This window comes from Apis florea, unplaced genomic scaffold (assembly GCF_048593485.1).
Source record: "Apis florea isolate Af1SG1 unplaced genomic scaffold, ASM4859348v1 contig_3772_pilon, whole genome shotgun sequence".
NCBI lineage: Eukaryota > Metazoa > Arthropoda > Insecta > Hymenoptera > Apidae > Apis > Apis florea.
In genome coordinates this window covers 1,503,136-1,530,000 of record NW_028256845.1, presented here as the reverse complement: position 1 = coordinate 1,530,000, position 26,865 = coordinate 1,503,136, and the positions used below count along the sequence as shown (strand labels likewise).

Here is a 26,865-nt window from a genome sequence, read left to right as displayed (position 1 = left end):
ATGTTTAATATTATTACGCAATCTCGCGAACGATGTCTAAAGTGGTATCGCAAAGGAAACTGGGGTTAATCAAATCAAAAGTTGTGGAGAATTTTAAAAATCTAACGAGTATCCTCTAACTTCGTAGATAGGGACACTTCATACGCAACTTCAACTTAATACTTTTCTATTTAACACCCAGTTTCGAAAAGTTTCGTCGTAGCGACTAAGTGACTAAGTACTTCTATCATTACGGCTTTAGTAAGTCGTTTAGTAAGTCGAAAGAATTTTTTTCTTTTTTAAATCATCGCTCGAAGCACTTTCTCCGACCGATCGTTGTAGAATATCGCGAGAAACTTTTCAACTTATCAAAATTCTCGTTACGTGTGTCGTTCGCGAAAAGAATTATAGAAACACCTCAAAAACGAAAAGAAAGGAACAGTTTTAATCCTTGCACGCGACACGAATAAGAAAATCGTCGAGGAAAAAAGGCGACGAGAAACAAAGAATTGCGCGATCGAGTTTACAGTGTAAACTCGCGATAATATAATCTCGTCCGCGTAAATACACGCATACATACAGCAGTTATTACGTCTGAGAAGTGGAACGTTTGATGGGTCTGATGAACAACAAAGGAGCTGCTTTGTTTGCAAGCAGAAACTTAACCCCCCCGGGGCAACTTAAGAAGATTCAGCTGCGGGTTAGATTTATTCAAAGGATGCCAGCATGAGCGGATCCTGCGCCTTTTCATCCAGTGATGAATCATCACGTTGGATACGTGTCCGTGTAAATATCGAGGGAAATTAACCCTTAATTAGCGATGTGAAATTTCAAACTCTGCTCGCAAGTCTTTCCCGTCTCACGATATTGATCCATCCTAACACCTGTGATACGGGATATATCCGAGTGTATAATATTGTTTTCATGTATATTTACGTACGTATTTTGAATGTTATTACATCGTTTCTCTTTTAAGTGAAATTAAAGCGAAAGGCTTTGTTTTAGGAAGAATTAACGCGATAAAATAATGGAAATAATTATGCACGGTTAAAACTTTTTTGCACGCAGAGGAAATCTTTGTGAGAGAATTTCTTCTTTTTCTTTTTCCTGTTAATCTTTTTTTTATCTCTCACTCAATGGAATTACATTAACTAATATTGTTTCTCGAGATAATTTAAGGAAAATCGTAAATAGAGGATTTTTTTTTCCAAGCTAGCTTTAATGAAAAATTCATTGTTCTCTTGGTGAAATTTAGTATAATTTTAAAAACAGCTTGAAATTACTTCTCAGAATCTCTCTTCTGAAAAATATAAATCATCGATCTAGATGAATACTGTACAATCAGTGTATCGATATAAATTCGAAATAATTTTGAAATAAATCATTCGTATATATATCCATAACATTACTACATCCATTCTTGCCGAGGTGAGAAGGAATTTCTTTTCAAAGAATTTCGAAGAAAGGACGAGGGAACGATTTTATTCGAATGATCGATCGTTTGAAAACGCAATTACCATTCAATTTCATACGAATCTTAAAAACGGAGCCAAGAAAGAAACGGGGCAAAGGAAACAAAGAATTTTTCAATCGAAAGACGAAACACCGTTCCAAGAAACGAAGAATTAAACTCGCGACAGAGAAAGAGAGAGAGAGAGAGAGAGAGAGAGAGAGAGAGAGAGAGAGAGAGAGAGAGAGAGAGAGAGAGAGAGAGTAATCAAACTCATTTCGCGATGTAAAATCGAATAACGTAAGGGTCGGGCAAGGCACCGGTCCAGGAAAATCAAAATTTTGTCATCCGGTTGTAATTCGAGGGGGCGCGGCCCCATCCATCCACGCTCGTCTCCCCCTCACGAGTATATACCAGGGCCAGACTATTAGATTTTAACCTCATCTTCGGTGGTGGCTTCGATTTCGCTCAACGAGCATTACGTTCACAACGTCATATTCCCCCGAGGAAACGATTTTTCGACGGGGGAGGTAGGCTTGCAACTAAATCGAGCATGAGCATTGCCAGAAGAAAATTCCCCCTTTTTTTTCTTAGCGTTGGATCGACCGAATAACTCAACATCGTCCCGAGACTATGGTCGTGGAAGAAGAAATTTGATTTTCTATCTATTTAGCCATTTTTCCTCCTGATCGAAACTCGTATCAAATTTTCCAGATTGTTGGTATCGGGATGACAATTTCCGTAGAAAAGTGAAATACTTCGAATTTTAGAATTATCACTAAGAGGATACTTTTCGTTTAAATGAAACATGCGTTAAGACAGAATTTCAAAATTTATCCGAAATGGAAGATGGTGGAAAATGATGGAAAAAGTTCGTAGTAGGAAAATGAAATCCTTCTAAATTCCTGATCCAATATTCATTCCCAGAAACGTAGTGCAAACTTGCTATCCCTTCGTTTTCACGTTCGGCCACGTTTTCTGACCGGCCTAAGCTCGAAGACAGTTATCCCGCGGATGATAGAGAGATCTCTTCCTGCCTTTATCCCGGGGACACAATTTTCCCTGTCGTGAAACCATAAACATCCCCTCCCCTCCCAGCCCAGAGGCATACCTTAGCCGGCTCACTCCATAATCTGGCCGCCACTCTAAACGCCGCTCCCGCGTTTCTAGCGCCATTTAGATAAACTCGTAATCTAGACGCCGTTTCCTACGGTGAAATATTCCCCCGAGGGTGTTGCAAGCTAACCCGGATCCCTATGCATCTATGGAGCGCCACCCGAGCTCGCCGGGGGTGCGAACCCCTTTGCGCCGGGAATTTAAAATCGATGAAAACGAGCCACGAATATATTGGCCGGTCGATTGGATCGACGAGACGCGGGAAACGCAGTACACCTTTTTCCACGCGTGTTGTATATTACGTGAAAAAATAAATATATATTCACTTACAAGTAAGTAAATTTGTGTCTTTACGTGTAAATCGCTTGCGTGTAAATCTTCGTTCAGATTTGATGAAACGTTTCGAACAAATGGATATGGCAAAGTTGGGGGAGGAGAATAAACGGAGGAAGGTGTGCAAGTATTTCACGATTGGATCGAGGTTACGAAAAAAAGAAGCGAAAAATTCGATCGATTCGATTCGCCGCGATTCATCACGTTTCATACTCCGAAGCAAGGTGCATACCTCGATTTTCATCGCGGGTACAAAGAGAAATTCAACATTGGAGGGTTCGCAAAGGTTTCGACGACTGAAAGGGATCTCGAACGACGATGGATCGAGGGGCGAGGCGATGCATCAACCGCGCGCCCGTGGTTTAATTCAAGCCTGGAAAATATATTTCACGGTGTAATGTGATTCACGGCAAGTGTAAATCTGTCGGTTTCGGAGACGGGGAAACGCGTAGCCTTAATGTCGACGTGTTTCATTTGTTGCCCGACACCGCGCGCGTATGCACGTTTTCTTCGCGAATAAATCCAACGGAAGAAATTCCAACGAAAACCGGCGTCTTTCCCCTCCGCTCCTTCTCCTTCCAACATATAAATTTCCACTATATCCCTTTCTTACCCTTTCTTCCTTATTTATGTTTTTTCTCTTCGCGTTTTTCTCCTCTCTCTCTCTCTCTCTCTTTTCTTCTTTTAATTTTTAATTTGTCGGTTGAAACATTGAAATACGAGGGGAATGTCGCGTCATTTTCGTGGGTGGGGGAGAAGACACGAAAGACGGACGAGTCGAAGAATATGACCGCGGCCCGTCCCATTTGAAATACAAATGGACGGTGGGAACGCGAAAAGAGAAAACAGGAGATACACCTTCGCCGACTTTGTCGTCGTTGCGAATTATTTGCATAAACAAATTTCGACGGAAGCGAATTCAACGCGGCCGGGAGTGTTTCGCCATTTCCAACTATGCAGAGCAGTCCCCTCCCCGTCCCTTTTCACCCCGCTGCGTCCTCGCATGCCGCCCCGCCACATAATGATTTCTGGCTTGTTACGTTAACTTATGCGCGATATTTTGAACAAACACCGGCATTTTATTTCTACATCCGCCGAAATACAAGTTTCGCGACACGGCGAACGCGGCACGCGTTAATTCTAGCAGATCGTGACGTAGAGTCGCGAGAAAAAATCTATTGTAACTGTAATAGAATCTCGAGAATCGTTTCAACTATTTTTTGTATTCGATGCGAATAGAAAATACGATTCGCGAAAATTTTCTGCAACGAAAAGAAATAAGAGGAGCGAGGCAAATTATTAACGAATGCAGATTTCTATTATTCGAAGAATCAAAAATGACCGAAATATTTCGGGAAGAATAGTTTCAAAGATCATTTAAAATTATAATTCAAATTATATACGAAGTATTCATCCGCGCAAAAAAAATCCAAATTTTGTCCGCTTCGAACGTATATATATATATATATATATATATATTAGAAGAGGAACTGATTGATGATTTCATCAAATCATCGTTACGTAGAGCGGCGAAACGAGCCGAAACGATCAACGGGGAATTATTCTATCGAATTATCACAGTCGAGGAAGCACTATCTTGTACCGTAAAATTGCTCGTTTAGTATCGAGACTTCGGTTTAATCGGCCGATGGATTCCATGGTTGTAACTCTTTTTTGAGGGGGGGGGGGAGAGAGAGAGGAGGCAAGGGGATGCGGGGCACGGGGTGGAAAAAGCGTCGTCGAAGCGGTCAAACGCAACGAGCGTCCGGAGCAGACGGTCGAATGGGCAATCAACGATCGAATGCCTCATGCGGACGGGCCATTATTCGCGTCCAATCGGCATTGCAACATGAAACACCGACAATTGCCCGATAAAATCATTATACGCCTCATTACTTGTCAGCTGCAAACGCTCGTTGTCTGCCTTTTAATTTACAGCCGGCCACGGTGATCGCAATTTCAACGTAGGACATTGTTCTCCCCTCCTTGTCAACAGGCGTGGTGGGGGTCTTCTTAACAATTTTCAAAGGTGACGATTGAATCGAGCCGTGCTCGTTTTCCTTACTTTTTTTGTAAAAAGGATAAAACCTGTTCGACCAGATTGTATCCGATTCGATCGAAATCATCGAGAAGATATAAACTGTTTATTTTTACACATTGAAAAGAATAAGATCGATCATCTTCCTATCTTGATGATAAAAATGGAAGGATGATTTTAAAAGAAGCGATATGTTTCTTTACTTTTAAAAAATATATGTATATTATTAAATATTCACGGAAAAGATTATATTTCATATTTCATAGCTCAATTTTAACTCCGACTGTAATTCCAGATAAGATATTCGTGTACGACACGAATTCCACGCGAATTAATTCAACCATTTTATTTCGGAGTGTAGCAAAACAAAAAAAAAAAAAAAGTTGACGTTTTATTAACGAAATATCTACGAAAAAAATCATAAGGCAAACAAGGAACGGAAAATACTAGCGCGTGTAATACCACGAATAAATCATCTCTGCTAATAAATTCTTTTATCAGCGGGAACCGGTTATAAATCACACCTGTTTTTACACCAATTAAAATAAGTTCGTTCCATTCGAAACGACCTTAAACACCGTGTCGGTGGAAACCGCGATTAATTCTCCGCAAACCTAATATTTATTTATACCGGTCGATCGTTTGCGATAAATCAGCGTGCTCGTCACGAGGAATCCAACCGCGTGAAACGAGCGACATCGATAACGGTAAACCGTTACGCTTATTTCGACTCGTTTTGTTCGCATTTCGATCGAAGTGTCCCCCGCCCTTTCCGTGGCGGGCAACATTTCAACGGTTTTCGCGGGTGTCTCTTAACCACGTAACTCGTAAACCGCAAGACACAATGGCGTTCATTAATCGCATTAATGGATTCCATGCCCGGCACGTAATGTCGTCATTGAAATGCCGCGCGATCAACGCGAGCGGCCCGCGTTTCCCTATTGTCGTTTTCGATTTGCACGCGGTGACACAACGTTGATGAAAGCTGTGGGACGCGCGTGGGCGGTTGCTCGAATAAAACACCCGCCTAGACGATCGCTCGAGGTGTTTTGGGCCCCGATAAAGCGCCGGTTAATTGCCGAATGAAATTAAACAGCAGTTAAACCCTCGAGTCTTGAGTAATTATAAGAAGTTATAAGATGCCTGCCTCTCCTATAGTCTCGCTCTCTCCATCGTTTCCCCTCCTCTCTCTCTCTCTCTCTCTGTCTCTTCCTCTGTCTATAACGCTCACGGCCTACCCACCTTCATCAACCTGCCTCGCCGCCACCCTCCCCCTTCCGCCCTGTTTTAAAGGCACTATCCCTAGGGGCCGTTAACTGCAATCAAAGTTAACCCGAACTTATAGGGGAAAACTGCAGAGCGGCAGTTAATGTTTAACGGGACTGTTAAATGCAGGTTTTCTCTCTCTCCCCTCCCCCCTCTCTCTCTTCCTTCTTCCCTCACGCTCTCTTTCTCCATTCTCGAGGCCGACGCGCTTCGGCTATTTCCGCCCGTGTGGTCGATTCACAGAGAGATCTATATTCGACTTTAGTGCTCGGACCATCCTGTCCTCCGCTAAGTGAACGGCCATTTGGAAGATTGCAGAGTCCTTACTTTGGCTTGACCTACTTCGTGATCCGATTCTATTTGACACAATGCCACCACGATTCAGGCGGCGCGCGCTTCAGGTGAACGAGCTTCTCGTGTCCTCGTGTCGATTAGCTCGTTTCCAACCTCTTCTTCGAATCGAATATTTCGTTATATAACCGGATGATTGCCGCCGACTCGAGAACGAGTTGTTCGCCGACGAACGTTGTCGAAGAAATATTTAAGAAAGGAAATCATCTTCTTGCGCACGTGGTGGTGTATTTTCCACGGTGACCAAGCGTGGTTGATGACCCCGCGTCATACCTTTGATAGATAGCATACATTTTATACGCGTTTCTCCGCGTGTATTCTGGATCTCCCACTTTTTCCTCCAACCAGGGATACAGTGGTTGATGAATTGATCGTACACGAATTGGGTCCGGCAAAATTTATGGAAGCTTGGTCAGATTTATTGCCAGGAATGGTCGAACGGTATAAACAAGGTTTATAATTCTTGATACTTCTTCTCACGGAGGTTGTGAAAAAGAGAGAAGAGATTCGGCGAATAGAAATAAAAAAGAAAAGAAAAGAAAGAAGCAAAACACGTATTTCACGATCTTATTTCTCTATCTTTCCGCGAATAAATGTGATGTTATATCAAACAATCGCTACACCATACTGCATTCCAATAACACTCAACTTCAGTTTAAACTTCTTGATCTTTAACTTAACATCCACTTCCACTTTGAAGCCCCCCCCCTCCCCTCCTCGTATCAGACGAAGCTCTACAAGGGACCTGCCTTTATAACCCTGGAAACGTACACCGTTTACATCGATCCAATATCAAGACACCGAGCACGATATTCAAAGACCTAAGGAGAAGATTGTCCGAGATAATTGCTAGATAACTAGGAAAACATTTTCTCGCCATTATACTCGTTTCGAGGGGAATTCGGGGAGGAAAGACAGAGAGAGAGAGAGAGAGAGAGAGAGAGAGAGACTTTTCGCGCGTGAAATGCCAGGAATGTTGGCTAAGTAACGATATTTACGGGGGGAGGTTCTCGAATATGCAGGCGACGATTTCGCGATGCAAAATTAACGAGGGAATAAGAGACGAGGGCCAAGAGAGGTTGCTTTAAAATGGCGCGTGTTTCTGCACCGAAACACTGGCACTCTGCGAGAAATGGCTTGCGCACCCCTAAAACGACCGTGCAAAATACCCATCGCGATAAACCGTTTCCCTGGAATGCAAATGACCATCGTTTACTCTACCTATCTTCGAAATCCGAATCGTATATATATATATATACATATGTATCAATTTTCAGGCAGATTTTTTTTCTCCATTTACGAATCGATATTAACGCATTTATTTTTTGGAACTGATACTCGAATAACAAAGTATATTGGAAAATAGAATTTATGCGGTTAAATTATATATTAAATTAAATTATAGAGTATCTCTCGATGAATTGAAAATGAAATTAATAATGAGAGGAAAAATTTAATATCTCGCTGCGATGTTCCAGTATTAAATGATAAGTTTATATCGTTGTGTTCAGAATCAAATTGTACGGATGAAATAATCGGTTTGCTAATCTAAAGAGAAGAAAATTACAAGGAAAGTATGTATATACTTGTGAAAATTGCACGATACGACAATTGAGTCGAATGAAAAATGAAAAATCCTTTGTAATCTTGGTTAAACGTAAATAACAACAAGTAGATAATTTGAAACGCAGAAAAAGGCGATGAAACTGTATTATAACATAGCGCATACAAATTATAATTAATTAAATTGACGTCGGGTAAAGGATGAAACGTGTCCTTGGCAATATTATAGTCAACACGGCGCAATTATGAATCGCCGTAACAGATAATTATGGTAATACGTGATTACGAATTTGCGGTAACGTTACGTGAATTTATGTAATTATTACAGTAATGAATCTCCTGGCCAACATGACTAATGCAACGGATTTCCCACAACGGACATGACAAATACGTAAATCTATATCACGATAATTACTGTAATCAAGCAAGCCTGCACCCCCCCTGTATCGACGGCAGGCCGGTGTGCAAGACCGCGAGAAGTCCTTCCCCCAAAATTTCATCCTCTCGCGAAACACATGCGACCGCGTAACAGACCGGTGTATTTTCCACGTTGGCTTGTTAAATTTTACGCGGCAAAGTGCAACGAAAATTAGAGAGACACGGGTATTTTCAGGTTGCTCTTTGAACGACAGGCTAACAAAGAGAATTTTGATAGATTAAATTTCATTCTTCGCTCTGCAACTCTAAATCGATTAAATTAAATTTTCCACCAAATCAAATTCCAGATTCGTCGCCGTTTTCTCCTTGAATTTTCTATTTATTTCATCACGTTCAATCTATTGTTAGAATCGTTCGGATAATTCGAAGTTGCAAATCGGCGATCAATGGTCGATTTTCACCCTCTAATCGACATCTAACCATAGCAATTGAATTAGAATTATCTACGATTTCGTAGATATTATATTTTTAACTTCACATCCTGAAGATTGATCCGCGCGTAATCCGAAAAATTAAACGCGACATTTTAGAAACAACATCGATCCTTCTCTCTCGCAAAAAACAATTAAACTCCATTCGAGTAGAGAGATTCTTCTCGATCCCAAAATTTAGGCATCGTCGACCACTCCGTCGCGCACTCCGAACAATCAACCGATTTTCGCGCGACAATAGCCACCCACCCCCCGGCCGGTCCACCCTTTATCCCCGGCGTTTCCTGCGGAGGAGGGGAGAAACCACTCTTCCCCCGTGAATTTCTCCTCTTACGTACATCTCCCTTCGCAACCCCTATCGCGCGCACTTCTGCCACTTGCCCTCTCCGTGTTTTTCCCTCTTGCCATCGCCGTCTCGGCGAGGCGCTATGCTTTTTTCTCTCTCTCTCTCTCTCCTTTTCTTTCTTTTTTTTTTCTTTTTCCTTCGGCTTCTGGGGGTGCTTCAGCCACGGCGCAACGCAGTCTGTTGGTGATTAGTGTGCTCATTACGCCCGACGCTAATGATGCTTGCATCGCCAGACAAAAGCTGCGACAACCGAGCATACGAGTTGCGAGAGCCGCCGCGACGTCTCTCATCTTTCTCCCTCCCCCGCTTTTCCTTTCCTGTCCCCCTTCTTCGTTGAAGAAACGCGCGCGGATGAAGCCTTCGAACGAAGCCTTTTTTCTTTTTTTTTCCTTTTTTTTTTTTCTCATACGACGTTAGGTAGCTAGCTCGCTGGTATCCAGCGTCACGGCGGCGGCGTCGTGACGCACGAGGACGCCGGAATCCTCGAGTACGTCACGCGAGTGACGCCCACGCGACCCCACGCGTGTGTGGGCGGAAGGGAATTTTACTCGAATTTTACCCGTGGCTCTGCTGGCAATCTTTCAACGCGATGAGATATTGAAGATGGAGAAATTGGCGAACTTTTGGAAAGATCGATAATTTATCGACTTTAATGACATTGGGACGTGTAATTTCGGGACATCATTTTTGGCAGCTCTTTTTTATAAAAATGCTAACGATCGCTTTTAATTTTCTCTCAATTACAGGCGAAAATGATCTAAAGCTTGGTTAAAAAGAAAATCCTGTCTTAACGAAGTTAAATAACAACTTATTGAAAGAGAATTCAGGAATTCAGTTGGAGAGATAGTTATTATTTGACTTTGTTAATTAATCCAGGTAAGAATACAGTTTATCTTTATCGTGATAAAAAATATTTTTCAACTCAAAACTAAGATCGATTATTTGTTACATGTATAAAGAAAAATTACTGAAAGTCTTTGTAAATATATTTTAAGATTGAAGATCGACGAAGAGAATTGATCAAGAATGAACGAAGGGAAAGCGCGTTCGATTAGGAAGAAAAATAAATAAATAAATTAATTAAACGTGTTCTCGGGTGAAGCTGGTAACAAAGGAGTAAACGGCAAAGTTAATTGCGTTCCGCGGTAAGCGACGATTTCAAATTATTCTACGTGGTATAATAATTCTGGTGTGAATACAAACGGAAAGAAAACGGATGAATGACGAACGACCGCGTGTTTTAAATGTTTAAATGGTAGGGACTACTACTGTTCGAAGAAATTAATAAAACGCTGGTTCGATTATACGAACTAATTAGAGAGGATATGAATGGAGGCAGGACGAAACGCGGGCGACGCTTTAGACCGTGACACATTTTCATTTTGAACGGGGCAACATTTTAATTGCGACGCTCTGAGGCGCAATTAGGATAATGTTTTTAATTTTTCGGCTGGAAATTTTCTTGCGCCGCGCACGCCACCGTAAGCATTTTTAATGAAAAGACTCTTTGATAATAGGATTTTAATCGTTATCGAATACATCACACTCCGCCCCGTTTTTTGTGTTAATTTTTAAATTATTCTTTCATAGAAATTTCCCGTGGAAATTGCAGTTAACGTGACAATTATGTGACGATTTCGCGTCACGCATTTTCACGGAATTATTGTCGCGAAATATTTTCCCTCTCCGAGCGTAAGGTTCGCTGGATGAAAAAAAAAAAAAAAAAAGAAAAAAGAAAAAAAGAAAATAAAAATGTTCGAATCGCTTATTCAAACGAAATTAAAATCCATTTTCGAATATAGTCGAATGATAAAATAAATTCCTTTCAAACAAATTCAATTCAATCTCCCCTATCAAGAATTCAAGAATTAAGTAGAATAAATAAAAAGAAAAAAGAAGTAATAATTTCAAACAAAATTATTCATCTCTGCCCTTTTTTTTTTTCGCGCGGAATAAAAATCCCTTTATTGCTCACATAAAGAGGGAGGGGAGGGGAGGGGGGGGAGGGGATCCAATCTTTCACCTCGCATAAAATATATCCCCACATAATTTCCACGAAGCGATCCTACGAGAGATCCGAGACGACACGCGAATCTCCACGTCTCAAAGAGGGACGAGTTATAACCAGTTTTAGAAGAAAGCCAGCCGCGAAGGGGGAGGCTGATCTCTTTCTCGAGGGGTGGGTCCAAGTCTTGTCGCTTTGGCGGTACCGAAACACGAGGAAATTAATAAATTGCTTAAACTTAAGTCGACCCTCTAAGTGCTGGAATAAAGGACCTTCATAAATTTCATTCCACGCGCCCCAACGCCTACGCTCGGCCGGTTCCCTTCATCCCCGAACAAGGAATGTCTTCGCCTCCTTCGCGTCCCTTGGAACGCGCGATCCTTTCCGCCTGTTACACTCTTGCGCGAGGGATATTTTTGCAAAGAAGGAATAAGATAATACTTGGACAAGAGAACGTCTTAGACGAGGAAAAAACGCCAAACAAATAGTCCGATCCTAGAAAAAAGGGGGAGGAGGAGGGTGGGTAATCACTTTACACGAGTTTACTGGAGTTAAATCCACGCTTTCTTTCCAGTCTGGCAATTAAATAAATTCTCTCCTCGAGTAGACAATCGTGTAAAAACGACGGATAATAAGAAGCGAGTGGAAGCGTCTTCCTCCTCCCACTTCCCTTTTCCGGGCGATAAAACATTTTTCGAACGAACCGATGAAAAAAAAAAAAAGAAAGAAAGGAACGGTGAAAGGAAGTAGTAATAGTAGCAGTAGCGAAGGGACGCGAGAGATACGGGATGTCCAAAAATGTTAATGGTAAAATCGATGCTGGGGGTGTAGCAATTAAACCGAGAGCCGGCCACGATAATAGCGGATTTATTGCGAGCCATTGGCAACCGACAGATTTCCCTCGTTACACCCGCACGTCTCACCAAAAGGTGGCAATTTTTCCGCGAATAACAGCCCACCGATTGTCCCAACCGTCGCGCCGCCCCAACCCAATATCTGGCCGTGTTAAGGTCGTCGGAGGATGGAAGCCCGACAATGGTACAAGCGCCCCGGTAATTCTCGCCTTATCGAACCGCCTTAATTGCATTTTTATCGCGATAAAAAATGAATCGTGAATCGGACAGAGCGTGCACGGCGCCGCTATCGAGGGTAACAGCCAGCCAGCGGCGGCTGTTGGTTGGCTGGTTGGTTGGTCGGTCGACCGGTCGGTTCGGTCGGACGATGCTTGGTGTCGGCGGATATAGAATGCGGGAGTGGAGGAGGCAGGAGGCGAGAGTGGGATAGGAAGGATGGCGTGGAGGGTGGTGGTTGAGGGGGCGCACGAATGAATAGCAACGTGAAACAAAAGCACCGGGTTACAAATGGCGTGTATTCGCGACGGCATTGTTTTAAATGGCTGTCAGACGCCCGGAATTTATCCCGTTTTGCTACGTGACAAGCGCCATTAAATTTATTTATTCATCCACGCAGGCGCGGCCACATTTTGAGAAATCCTGCATCTATCCTGTAAACTGTGCCGGATCGTGTTCTACAGGTGAGATGGAACGATTATCATCGATGCTTATTTTTCCTGATGTATGGTTTCAGAAACTAAAATTCTATTAAAAAATTGCTTTGAAGATACGAAGAATTTAATAATCAGCAATTACAAGAGTTTATAGTGAAGATATAATTATATATATATATATATATCGATGAATAAATTTTCAATATTCTCTGGTGCGGCACAAAATGAATTAAAAATGTGTTCACTTTATGAAAAATATTTCACGTTTACATGATTCATCGTGATTTCTCTATAAAGCGTGATCTATCCTCGTGTTCTTGTTATTAAAGCAAAGGAGATCTTCCCTCGAGAAACGTGATTCGATTTTGAGAATGTTTCTCGGGTTTCGCATCCCATCGTTCGTAGACGAAAAACGTTGCGAGTAGAATGGAAGCGACGGTTTCTGCTACATTTGTTTCACGAGATACTAAATAACTGTTTACTGAGATTAGACTGTCATGTGGTTAATTGCTCCATAAATTTCGAGTGGAAGCGTTACCCTTGGTAATAATTAAGTGGAAGCGAATGTTGGCGAATATTAAAGCGAATAGGAAACTTCGGTTGGAAGAATAATTCAGCGAAAGATTAAAACCTATCTATCCTACGAACAACATATCCTACAAACTTCGAAAGAAAATGCGAAACTAAAAAACTAAGACTAAGAAACAAAAAAAACAATCTAAAATCCGATAACAGAATTATTCTCTCTGCTTCTGTCTTCTCATCGATAAAAGTCTCTGCTGTTTTCCAAAAAAAACAATTAAGAGTATTAAAAAATACCCATTCCATAAATATCTTCTTTGCAATTCGCCTTCATAAACTCGACACTTTTCGACTAAACGCGATGCACCACGGTGAAAGTTTCTCTCGAGTCCCGATAAAACGAAGTAATCTTCGTGCCTCCAATCGACCAATCTCGATGACGTAATTGTCTTTTCAGCGAGCTTAGAGAAGCGAAGGGTAAACTTCTCGAAGGCTCTGCAAGACCTGGCAGAGCCCTTCATCGATAAACGATCGCACGGAAGCGAAGTTCGCTTTGCGGCCTGGAATTAAACGAGCTCGCCGAGGCGATAGTTTCCAGGAAGAAGGAGGAATGGGAGGGGTAGGAAGGGAAGAAGGAAAAAATAGGAGAAGCGGTGAAACGAAAGAGGAATAAAACGAAAGGGGGGGGGGAGAAAAAAGAAAAGAAAGAAAAGGAAAAAAAAAAGAGAGGACTGGCCGACCAATCCCCACGACGCGTTAATTCTTAATTTCTTAATTTCAAGTCGACCGTTAAACACCGCGTCAAAGAGGTCTTGGCTCTGGTGCACCACCTGCACCAACCTTTCGCCCTCTCTCTCTGTTCGTCTTTCAGACCTTCTCGTCCGTGGCCACCCACTCTCCCTCCCTCCCCCGCCGTGGCTGTCGAACGAAGGATGTCGGAAGTTGAAAGCGAGCGCAATTAAGCCGTGCCCTCTTCGGGGATCCCCATTCATTTTTCAAGTAACGTCGCCGAATACCCTCATCTAAGTTTTAAATCGCGTGGCTTTCGACGTGCAACGGAGCGCCCCAAGTCCACCACCGGAAAGGTTACGATTCAACAAGGAAGATTCCGAGATTCGCGTCGATGGCGTGAATTACACGCGGGCTAATTACCGAAGTACCAATGGTTCCTAGGTCGCATAAAAATTCATGAAACTAGTTCTTGAACGAAACAGAGAACTTTCCTTTTGATCTTTTTTTCATCCCTCCCCAGCTCGAATCGTTGGTCTCATCGGTTCACGGCCCTGTGTTCCGTTTAATTTCGAGTATCCGATTGTTCTAAGCGCAATTACCATTATCGATCGAGCGAAGGGCGAGGTTGAAAAGAATTGCAGAAGGAGGTATTCGAGCGTGGAGGGGAAAATCTCGGATATATCGGTCGTGAAAGAAGTTTCCCCGCATCCACGAGGGAGATAGAGCCGTAACCGTTTTCTTTCTTCCCGACGAATGAAACGTGCAATCGTGTCGAATAAATTCCCATTTAAACGCGAAAAACGCATTACGCCCGATATAAGACGGCATTAATCCGTGAAAAACGCGATTGTTTCTTTTCTACCGATCGAATCAGGGTAGAATTTATGGGGCAAATCCTTGATAAGCTTTATGTCCTCGATCGTATCGGTGTTCGCCATCGGCCCTCGGTCCAATACTACAACTTGCCCCTTTCGCGTGAAGGAACCCCCTCGATACAAATAAATATAATGCAGTTACTGGAAATATCATCGGCTCACTCGAGGAACTCATAGCTCCGCTATTTCGAGGATAAAGATTTATTTCCTCTCCATTCTCCACTTCTCCGGCTTCTTCTCGTCCTCCTTTATTTCTACATTTCCGACCGCTTTATCCGATGGTTAGAAACGAGGTTAAAGAATATAAAGGTAGCACGGATGACGTACGAAATTTGATAGAAAGTTTGATAGAACTTGGTACGGAATTCGCTATGAAGCGAAATTCGCGACAATATCGAAACTTGGATGTCGATTCATTCCTCGATATATTTATTTTTATTTATTTCTGCTCAATGATTTTCGAATCGATATAACCGCAGATTGTAAAGTTTCTATACGATGTTTATAATATTTTAGAGTCGATACAGAAATATTGAAATTTAAAGAATAAAAATATAACTTTAAGAAACTTCTCGACGATCACGACACGCGAATGTTGTATAATTCATGAATATTCGATCGAATGATATTTTCATACGAAGACAATCTTTAAATTTGTGGTACTAAACAAAAATATCTTATCGAAATTTCTTCAAAGCCTCGATACATTTCATATTTGAAAATGTAATAAAAATTTATCAAATGAAACGAGATGCAAAATATCCAAGGATTCCAATTTTAATCAGAACGTACTCCAATTTATTTCGCGTAATTTTCATATTTCCATAATTCCCGTGCTGCTCCTCAATACCGAGATTAGCTTCTACATCGCCTTTTAATTAAAATCAGTCCCCGATTCGAGATCAAAAACAGGGATTTTTTCCTCGTTTTTTTTTTTTTTTTTTTTTTTTTTTGTCAAACTCGAGGACAAACAGCGGGAAGAGATAACTTCGCAGAGGATCGATGAAATTGGTAGCAATTCTTTCACGTTCCATCCCGAAGTCTCGAGAAGGAACTAAATATAACGAATTTATCAGCAATACCATTAGTTTTATCAGCCGGCTCGTGCCGGAGCTATTTCATCGAGCCAAGATCTCGGTTTCACCCTTCTTCATCCCCGCACAGGATATCGAGGGTTGCCGAGAACCGAACTGACCTGAAATGGCCAGCAAACGATATAAGGATACGAATGGATTCGATCTACGTGTATTTGCGATTCGTGCATGGATGCAATTCGTGTGTTTATACAGCCCGTCCTGGCGAATTTACGTCACTCGTATGTTAATTGGAACAAGAACTCGAGAGAATTCGAGAGACTTTTGATCGATGCAAGTCTTCCGTTCAAATTACTCTGCTTGGTCGAAGTTTTAAGACGATCGAAAAGTTTCGATAAATATATTATTCAACGAGAACAAGTTCGAAGATTTTTTTTTTTTTTTTTTGGTTCAAAAGTTACTCGAGAAAACGATACCGACCTAACTCGAACCCAATTTCACTCGATGTTGCGATGTTCATTTTCCACGAAATTTATGTAATATAATTTTATCAAACGTGAGAGAAGATTTTTACGAGCATACACTATTATTAGATTAGTGGAAGAATTTTTTTGAAAAATTCCCACGAGAACAAGGTGGAAATTTAGAGAAAAACGTGGCAAGAAGAGAGAATTCACTATGATCTTTAACAAATAATAGTATTCCGCAATTTCAGAATGGATTAAAAGAGAACACGATCCCTGATCGCACAACTTAAATATTTTGCAAAGCTCAATTTATCCATTTCACCACAGCACACGTTTTCGATATTGTCTATTTGCAATCCCAGGATCGTATACACGGGCATACTCGGCGCTCGTGCAGTTTCTACGTGTATCTGGTCGCGATGTGTGCCCGATCGTATCGCCGTATGTGGGTCAGGCACACAAGGGAGGCGAACTCGAAGCAGTGCGAGGCAGGAAACTCTACATTCGGAACCGGACGAGACTTTCAACGAAAGAGAAGGTTGAAAAAGAGAGAGACCGGTTGGGATGAATCAAGGGAAGGCCGGAGATAGTGGCTCGACTCTGATATCTCAAATCCATTTCTGGCTCGTGCCATGAACCGTGGACACAACCGTCGACGATCTTCCATATTTTTTTTACCGCTCTCCACCGTGTTTCTATTTTAACCATCTAGCTCCCATCTCGCGCGCGCAAAACCAGACGACACTTTCCAGAAATGTCAACCGAGAAACTAAAACCTTCATCCTATTTCAACCTAGTTTTCCCGTGGAATTTACGCGTAAATCGCGAAACGAGATCAGAGAAAAGTTAGATATTTTTACGGAATTACGATTTTGAACGCGTTCATATCGAAACGAATACATTTCTGTCAAAAAAATATCAGAGTTTATTTATACACGTATATTTAAATCGGTAGATAATTGTGAGACTTGGAACGTCGACGTTTTTACGCGAATCGTAAATTTGAAATTAAATTTTCGAAATAAAATTTTTAACAACATTTTAAGATCCTGTTTTATTAAAGAAAGACAATCATAATGTTTTATTAGTTCCTCCTTAGTTTTATTGTCGCTGAAATAACCTATTTAATTTTTACGACGATCCAGATACGTCTTTCTCTTCCCTCTCCTTAATCCAGCTAATGTTACAGCGTCCTATCTTCCGCTTGATTAAATCCTGACAACATTTCTACGCCATGAAAATTAGCTTCTAGATAGTAGTAAACTTCGATAATAATAATAATAATCGGCGAATAGAAAAAAAAGAATAACGAAATAATTTCTATTCCCTAACGAAACGCGTGGGTGATCAAAACGTGACGGATTCACAGCGAGAGGCGAGCACGCGAAATATATAACTCCGCGCCACTTTGAACCACGCGAACACTCGAAAATAAAACGGCTATAAACTGCGCGAGTGCCGGACAAACTATTCTCTCCCCTTGCATAATAACTTGGAAACCAGCTGCACGCGTCGATTTTATACCCGTGCTGCCCGGAATGGGTACGTATATCCGTTCGTTGGATGGGTAAGGGAGGCAAAAAAGGCAAATCGTAGCCGTTATTACCAATTACCGAATCGTTAATTCTATTTACGTTATCGCTAGAACGTGGAACGATTTCGACTGGCACCGGATCATAAATCAAACCCAAGTGCCATTATCTGTCTCATACACCGTGGCCCGATGAATCGCGACGGCTATTATCGGGTGGCGATAGAAGCCCGGAGAAGTTCGCACAATAACGCGTAATGGTCCGCGCAGTCTCGCCAACGGTCGATAAAGGCTAATTAGCAGAAATCCTCGTCTCAGGTGGTCCTCCTGTACCGATTCGTAATCACTTAACAGGCGCGACGAGAGGGGCGTACTCTCGAGAGTATTGCGGAAGTGCAGCGGGGATTTAACGCGGCCACCACCACGGTTTAACTGCCAAAATTCTGATTGGACCCCGACAGCCGGCCACGATTCAATCGTGAGACGAATATCGAGAGTTAGCAGGGAGAATCGCGATAAAACGAGAAGCGATTTCGTAGATTACGATTGCGGCGCTGATGGAAGTGGCTTCTTATCGCGTTTGCCGGATTTATTTAATATTTTTTGTGTCGGGAATATATTAAATTTACTTGATAAATCTACGGCTTAATCTTTAATTCTTTTTTGCACTTCTAAGGCTGGTTGTATGTGTGTGTGTATATATATAGAGTTTATAAGAGAAGAATACTTTGGAATCGATTAATTAATAATAATAATAATATATAATAATAATAATAATAAGCTTGGAATGCAAAGAATTAATTCATTAATTCAGAAATTAAAGATTTTCATCTTTGAGAGATATCTAAACTAATCTAAATATCTAAGTATATCTTATTTATTATTTCTAATAAATTCAATTCCTTAATAATTTCTATTTTTCATCTCTTGTTTCATCGATGAAATGCACGAGTGAAACGAGACATCATTATAGTATCGAAGCAATAAAACCGGATACGAACGCATCGAAACGCTGAAACGATAAAATGTCGCGAATCGAACGCGAAATGCAAGCTTTTCACCCATTCCCCACCATAACCCCGTCAAATTTTGCGTTTAGGTCGGATTAGAGAAACGCGCGTGAAATAAGCAAAACGCTGAATCGTATCGATCGAGTGTCGTTCGGTCCGACACGCATACAGAAAATAATAATGATTCGTACAGTCTCGCGACAATGATTACTGGCAGGTTGTCCACCTGTACTGTGACGAGAAAACCGAGCAAGCAACACGCTCGATGATTTCGACTGCGAGCAAGTTCTGACACGCGACAAACCGTCGGTGATATACGATTTCGATGTCGAATGTTTGTCACCGTGAGCCTCGCGGTTGTGTACGTGGTCGTGATTTACGCATCATCATTAATCAGAATCATTTGGTATGTGTACTCACCGGGCCGAACTGCTCGAAGTAGTTTTTCACGTCCTCCAGCGTCGTCGGTGCCGATAGTCCACCGACGAATATCTTCTTTGTCCTTGTCACCATCTGTAACGAGAAAAAAGGTATCGCGTATTACTCATCGATTCGTGAAATTGCGACGAACATATGCTGTCGTTATAATACCACGTAAATATAAACAATCGTGTGGCGTGTGAACGTATGTTAATGATACATCCGAAATATACCGAAAAAATTCGACGATATTCGCAGAAACGTGCGTTTTGGTTAATATATTGCGTAAATTATAACGATTTTTATGTTCTAATGAAAATAATACGCAGTTGCTTACCATTATGAAAATTGTTCGAAACGCGAACACGATTCTACAATCATCACTATTCGAATAATATTACGCGCACTGTTCAAAATTCACGCATTTATTTCATTCACACTACTTAATTTATGCACTTTTAACTTTAAAAACTAAGGATGCGAGCAGATTATTAACGAGTGTCTTGACGAACGACGCGAACTACTTTTAATGGCGGTTGCGCGGGAGTCTGCGCGCGCAGCAAAATTGTTAATTAATACTATTTTTACACACGAGGTGGCGCATGAGTATCAATTTCAAATCTAGCATTATATAATATATAAAAGAATCGTATATACTAATGTAAAAAAATCACAAAACGTATGACGAATAAAATAAAATTGAATTTTTACGCGTATTTATAAAGTATTATATCGCACGATACATAACAACGTTCCGAACGCGTCGAAAGTTAAAGCCGTACTGAAAGTTATTTCTCCCCTTCCAATAACGCCGCTATTGTTTTGAATTTAGTCGAAGCTATCATGAGTATATATATTACATATTCTTTTCTTTATAATTTGTTTCTTCCATTTCAATTATATTATTTAATATTATTAAGAATTATTATTAAATAATTAATAATTAATAAGTTTTAAATATAATAATATAATAATATATAATAATAATACAATAAAAATATATAATAATAATATAATAATAATATAAAATAAATAAATTCTTTTAAATAAATTTTTAAATATATTATTAAAAATAATTGATAATAGTACAATGTATGATATAATTATTGTAATCGATATATGGTTATAACTTGAAAAAAATTCTAATAAAACATGGTCATATAAACTTTTTTCAATATTTTCGTATCATCCATTCATCATTAAAGTTTGATTTTCACATGTTACAGAACATATTGCATGAAAATACGCTTCCATTCCCCATGGTTTTTGAAAAACTGTGTTCTAATTCAATTATTTATTTAAAAGTTTAAGAAGTTGCAAACTTATTTCGATAATATGACTACGTCGAAGTGTGTTTTTCCTGAATTTTGAACAATCGGTGTAAAATATTACATCAAAATATGATTTGAATCATAAATTTTTAATTTTGAACAACGGAATTAGAATATTTTTTTGTATTTCGAACACTATATCTTCTTTTAAACGAGAAATCTGAATTTCTATATATATATATATATAGAAAGTTTTTACAAACAGCTATTGATCGATACACATATATTTACGTCAACATGGTTGCATACAACACCGTTAAATCGTACGTGTTCATATTTGGCATGAAAAATGGAACGTACAGGAAACAGGAACGATATTTATTTCCTTTGCGAAAACGCATTGAACCTCGTTATCATATTTTCAATAAATTTTGTTAACAGACCGGCAAAATAAATTTTGCTAAAAGACCTTAACACCAAAGCAACCGTGCAAAATGACGAACATGTTCAGAAAGATAAAACGGCGCATCAATTGCCGATCAAACAATTTTCCTTAAAAAACAAATTGTTAATATTATCGATACATCCTAAAATTCTTTAAAAAAGAAAATCCAAATATAAAATAATAAAAATGACATTTACGCATTACTTATTAACTCCGTTTAAATCCGCAGAATTTTTTCTCTACTTTTAATCTTCTTTGTGACATTAATGGTTAATAAATTTTAGCTTTGTAGGAGCTTGAAAGCATACGTCTCAAAATATGTTTACTTTGTAGATTCACGAGCACAAAAATGCGCCGGGAATAATGCTCTTTTCAAACTGTGTTTTGGGAAGGAAAGAACTGGAGGAGAGATGGAATATATACATGAGAAAGACGGCTGAAAAATGGCACATTCGTGGTTAAGAAATTGATAAGGAGGCTGATAAAATATGAATGGTCCGTGTCGGGCACACCACGTCGTTTCCACGGAAAAGATCTTTTCATCGGCGACATTTTTCATATTTGTTCAAATCGGTAATGTCAATTCCAATCGATCCAATTCCTCGCTCTATCAGATCGTTCTTTTGTACGATCCAAAGCGGAAAGAAACATCGTTATGCAGACGTGTTTGACGAAGTTATTAACACGCCGCGTTATTCTAATATTCCAGTGAAATAATTCGCTGGAAAATCTATTGTACGCATATGTAAATTAAATCGGAGTCCTTCGGTAACTTGGAATTCATTAACGAACACGTAATATTTCGACATAATTATTCGTTAAATATAGATCGAGTAAAGCCCGCGGGCATTTAAGAGTGATTATAATTTTATTATAATGTTATAAAACAGAATTTATGGAAAAAAGATTATCCAGACATCGAGTGATAATACGAATCAACTTTTCTTTTCCATTTCACGCGTAATTTATTATAAATTCGGACGAGCGAATAATATCAATTACGAGTTAAAAAAAAAAAAATAAGATATCTAAAACTTTATCATTTTAACAACACGAAATAAGGAAATAAGGAAAGATTTGTACAAAATGTTCACGTCGGAATCCAAATATCAACTCGGTTACAATTCGCAGATTCAAAGGAGATGTGTATTCGGATCGATTCACCGTTATCATCGAGGGGAGCGAAAATCGAGAGACTGATATAAGTATAAAGAGTCTTGCACGTGGCTTCCATATTGAAAAGTTTTCTCGAAGAGGACAGAAACGTCTCAAGCGTAACGTGGTTGTTCGCTCGCGACGAACGATCTATGCCGAGAAACTATGCCGTCTTCCATATTTCTTCCCCTCGAAACGATGATTGACAGATTTTCCTAGCTCGAAAGCAGATCGTGATCTTTCCACGTGATCGTTTTCGAAAACCGAAACAAAGATCCCATCCTTCAAACGAAGGGAAAAACGAAAAGCGATTTTCGTACTTCGAATGAAAACGACGATTCCGTTGGAATCGCGGAAACGAGAACGATTTTCGTGGCGAAACTAATTATACCAGGGGTCGTTTCAACCGCGTAGATCGAGATGAGTGAAAAAGAAAAACAAGGGAAAATGGGAACATCTTCATAACGCGATGGCGATGTAATAAAGCCCGCCCCACACGGAGGAAATTTCGCCGAGGAGAAGCGTCGCGGGTGACGTCGTTGGAGAAAAGAGACGGGGAAAAAAAGAAAAGACGAATGAAGGGAATAAGTGGAAGAGGCGGAATGATAGAAAAGAGGGGAAAGACGGGAGAGCTGAATACAGCGAAAGAGGTAAACTCTGGTAATTTCAGTGATGGCTCGGCTTAGACCTCTCTATATCCGGTGAGTAACGCAAACCCCTTGGCGCAAGTCCTTCCACCTCGTGCTGCCTGAAACTCAACCCGCTTCTCTTCCCTCTTTCTAATCCCATCCCCCGGTTCGCGCTCATCCCTCCCCCTCTCATCTCATGGGAGGCGGGAGGAAGCTCGCGAACCTCGGTGCCTGGCTGGCTAATCAGCGAAGTGTATAAAGTGCCGGGGATGAAAATAAAACGGCTGGATCTCGAAAATTAAATAAATAACTCGCCTCGATTCCGTGGACGTGAAAGAGCCGTGGCTCCACGTGAAAGAACGCGAGAGAGTGACGGGAATGAAAGAATCGGGAGGAGTATAGAGGGAAGGTAATCTGAAACAGCGAGAGAGGCTCGAAGAGATGGTCAGATTCGGAGGAGTCAAAGGAAGGAGAAGGATAAATAAACGAGGACGAAAGGGGTTAGTATTCGAATGAAGTTGCAACACCTCCCCTTGCTGCAGTTCGGCCTGAAAAAGGGAATTGAAGCATCCTGATGTTCCTCGTGCCGCTTCCGTCGAACGGGTTCCTCGGCCTAAGAGTTGCTGAAATTTTATTACGCTCCGCCACGCTCGTTCCCGTTAATGAGCGCATTGTCGTGCAAACGAGACATTTCAGTTGGGGGACACCGTCTCTGCTCCCAGACCTACCAGTCACCTTCTCTTCTTTGTTCAATAACGTAGAGAAGAAGTCGGATTGGACACGATGTTGCACAAGAATATTACAGGCTATGCTTTTAATTGATGAAGTTTTGTGAATGAACCTGCTCGACCCTCAACCTAAGGCGAATATTAAGTTTCGTGGAAGATTATCAATAATTGGAAAGGACTACTTTTCGATTCGAAAAGTCTATCGATTCACAAGAATCGAACTTGATTATCATAGATGTTAAGAGATGAATGGAAACTCGCCCTTATTATGCCGTGACATTATGTAAATATTGAAAAATTATTACAATTTTATAACTTACTAGCAGCGACTTTATAGTTTCATCGTTTCTCTTCTCTTCATTCTCGATTGTAGCCGCAGGAATCTAAACTTCAACGACCAATGTCGAGTTACGCGTCTTCCTACTTTGCTTTCTCGCAGTTGAAAAAAATGAAATTGTCGCGCGAAGAAAACCGGATTAACTACCCTCGGGCTTTAGAAAATCCGCTATTACCGTGGGAAGGGTGTATCCTAGTTTGTGGCCATTTTCTGAATAAATATTTTACGAGCAAGAGTTTTATTGCGGAAGATTTCGAAGCAAATAAATGACTCGTGTGTCAAATAAAATGTTCAACGCGATAAATAAGTATTAATTTTAAAAATGACACATCAGAATTCCAAATTCCGACTTAAAAAGAAACTTAAGATATATATACGAGTAGAAGAACGACACACGTACATTTGAATACATATATATACCAGCATGTACGTCATAGTTCTTAATGTAAAATTCGATGAATTGAGAGTCAATTTCCTTCTGACAGTCAATTAATCTGCCCTTCCACCGACTGTACTGGAATAGTACGTGCTTACTCTTTTTATCATAGATCCTCGAAACATTTTCACGAGAGAAAGTATCGATCAAATACCCTTAAAATTTTGAAATAACTAGAACAGAAAACCGTAAATTGCGTCAAACAATTGTAACGTTTCGAATAATCGCGTCGTGATCTCAAATTTTCTTTATTCATTCTCTACCATATCTCATTAAAAAAAAAAAAAAAACAAAAACCAATTCATTTATTCGACAAGCTAGGAAACGAAAAGAAAAGAAAAGAAGAGCGAAAAAAAAAAACAAAAGGAAGGGAGGATAAAAATCATACGGGCCCCTGAATCAGCGAATTCACTTAAAATCCATTTAAAAGTCCCGAAGATGAACATTTCTCTAAACTTTAATCGCGCCAGGTATAAATTACCCGGTACAATGGTGCTCGAACGTTTTACACGGCGAGGATATATCCCTATTAATCTCATAATCATCCCCCGACGCGGAAAACGGGCGAAGGAGAGCGAGCGAAACAGGGGTGGACGGGCGTTGGAGGTGGAGGGAGAAATGGGTAAAATAAATATTGGAATAAATGTCGGTGAGTGGGCGTGCCAGTTTTAACGGGCCCAAACCGTTAAATCGTGAACAGCGCGAATATTGTCGCGTGGAATGGCAAGGAGAACGCTTTGCTCGTTCGCAATTATTGTGAAAGTTTAATCGGCCGCTATATGCCGTGTCGATGAGACTACAAAAGCATGAGGTGTGTATATATATATATATGTATATGTATATGCATACGTGTCTGGTGTATCGCGAAAAGTTTCGGTAACGTTCGGAAAATGTTTCGCAATTTTTGTTCCCTCTATCTCCGCGACAGTAACGGGCGAAAGAGAAACAGAGAAAGGAGGAGTTTAAAACGGCACGATGCCTTGAACGAAAATTGCATAAAATGATATCCAGCGATTTTATTTCATACCGCTTCTCAAGCGCGGTAATCTCTCTATTTTCCTTTTTCTTTTTCGATTCTCTATCTCTTCTACACCCACATTTCAAACACGCCCACATTTTTGTTTCGTATCGTTTAATGCGAAAGGAAAAAATTATATTAACGGAATTAACGGTACGTAATTTCAACGTTTCAACGTTTATTTTGAACATTAAATATTTTGTAACGATTAATAGAAATGGTTATCGTAGGATGTAATTATTAAATCTTCCTGTGATATCGTGGAAAGTAAAAACAAAAGTTGCTAACATAGAAAATTAAATTTGTATTTTAAAAGTTAAGAGGCAAGAGGGGGAAGGACGCAGTCGCGATGACAGAGCAAAATTATAGAAAGGAGCTACACGTCATTGTCGTAAGAAACGAACAGGAATGGTCGAGCAAGATTAATACTCCTCGATGGTTTAAAAAGCGGTGGTGAATCGTTCGAGAGAGCATAAAGGGTTGAAGAAGGAAGAGGAGAGTTGGTCCAGAAGGGGAAAGTACGATGGAAAAGTAGGGCAAAAGGGCGGGAAATGGACAGGGTGAAACCGGTTATCATTCAGAGGGTTACGAGCTTCGTCGTGGTACATGAATCCCTTTCCTTCCTTTTTCTTGCCTCCTCTCGCTACCCATTTTTTCTCCATCTCGAGGAATCCCTCGACCACGGCTCCACCCTCGTTCACATCATCGTTTCCACTTACACTGGCGTGGCAAAACAGAATTTTCTCGTACGCTATTTCAATTTACTCTCGCTTCTAAACTTGTTTTTATTTCCTTCGCGGAAATTAACAAGAGAACAAGAATTATTTTCTTCTTCTTTTTTTTTTTTTTTTGATCATCGGGATGAAGAAACAATTAGTCAGCGATGTTAATTGAAACTTTAACTCAAAGGAAATAATGAAATTCGCAGCAAAGAAACTGCACTAATTGTTACGATCGAAGCTTTAATTCGTTCTCAAGAATGAATTCTAACGAACGTTTGAACTGTTTACCGTTAAACTGTATTATTCTTTTACCATATAAAAAAAATAGACCACTTACACACATACAAACTATCGCTTCCACGATTACTTTGACCCATATACTCGATCAAACTCCCTTAGTCCTTTCATACTCTCGTACACCCCCATTATTTTCACCATTGCCTCTATTTTATTTCCTCGAACGAAATAGCACAAACTGTTCGCCAAAAAACAAAGAACCATTCGAAAAAAAAAAACGACGCGGTATCGTATTTGTATCAGGGATTAAAACAACCGAAAACGTCAAACGTAAAACGTTCACTGTATCCCCGTGTCTATCTTGCAGGTACAGGCACAGCTCCTGTGTGGCGCACAAGTGCTAATTTTCCCGAGTGTCCGACGTGTTTCAGAATTTAAGTCACCGGTCATAAATACAGAAAAGAGGTTATCAG

General features: G+C 40.4%; 1 protein-coding gene across 19 annotated transcripts in view; it reads right to left on the bottom strand.

Moving 5' to 3' along the window:
• The window catches only part of Rbp6 (RNA-binding protein 6), a 748,813-nt gene that overhangs the window by 201,545 nt on the left and 520,403 nt on the right, over window positions 1-26,865 (bottom strand). For 18 of the 19 annotated variants that reach the window (XR_015294477.1, XR_015294475.1, XM_086915315.1 and 15 more), the window contains one exon: window positions 19,415-19,507. Coding sequence is in view for 17 of the 19 variants with exons in the window: in XM_086915315.1 (XP_086771441.1) it covers window positions 19,415-19,507 (93 nt within the window). In the remaining 2 variants the exon portion in view is untranslated. Of the gene's footprint in view, window positions 1-19,414; window positions 19,508-19,751; window positions 19,944-26,865 lie in introns of those variants that run through there. The other variant, XM_012495559.3, reaches the window with a different exon arrangement.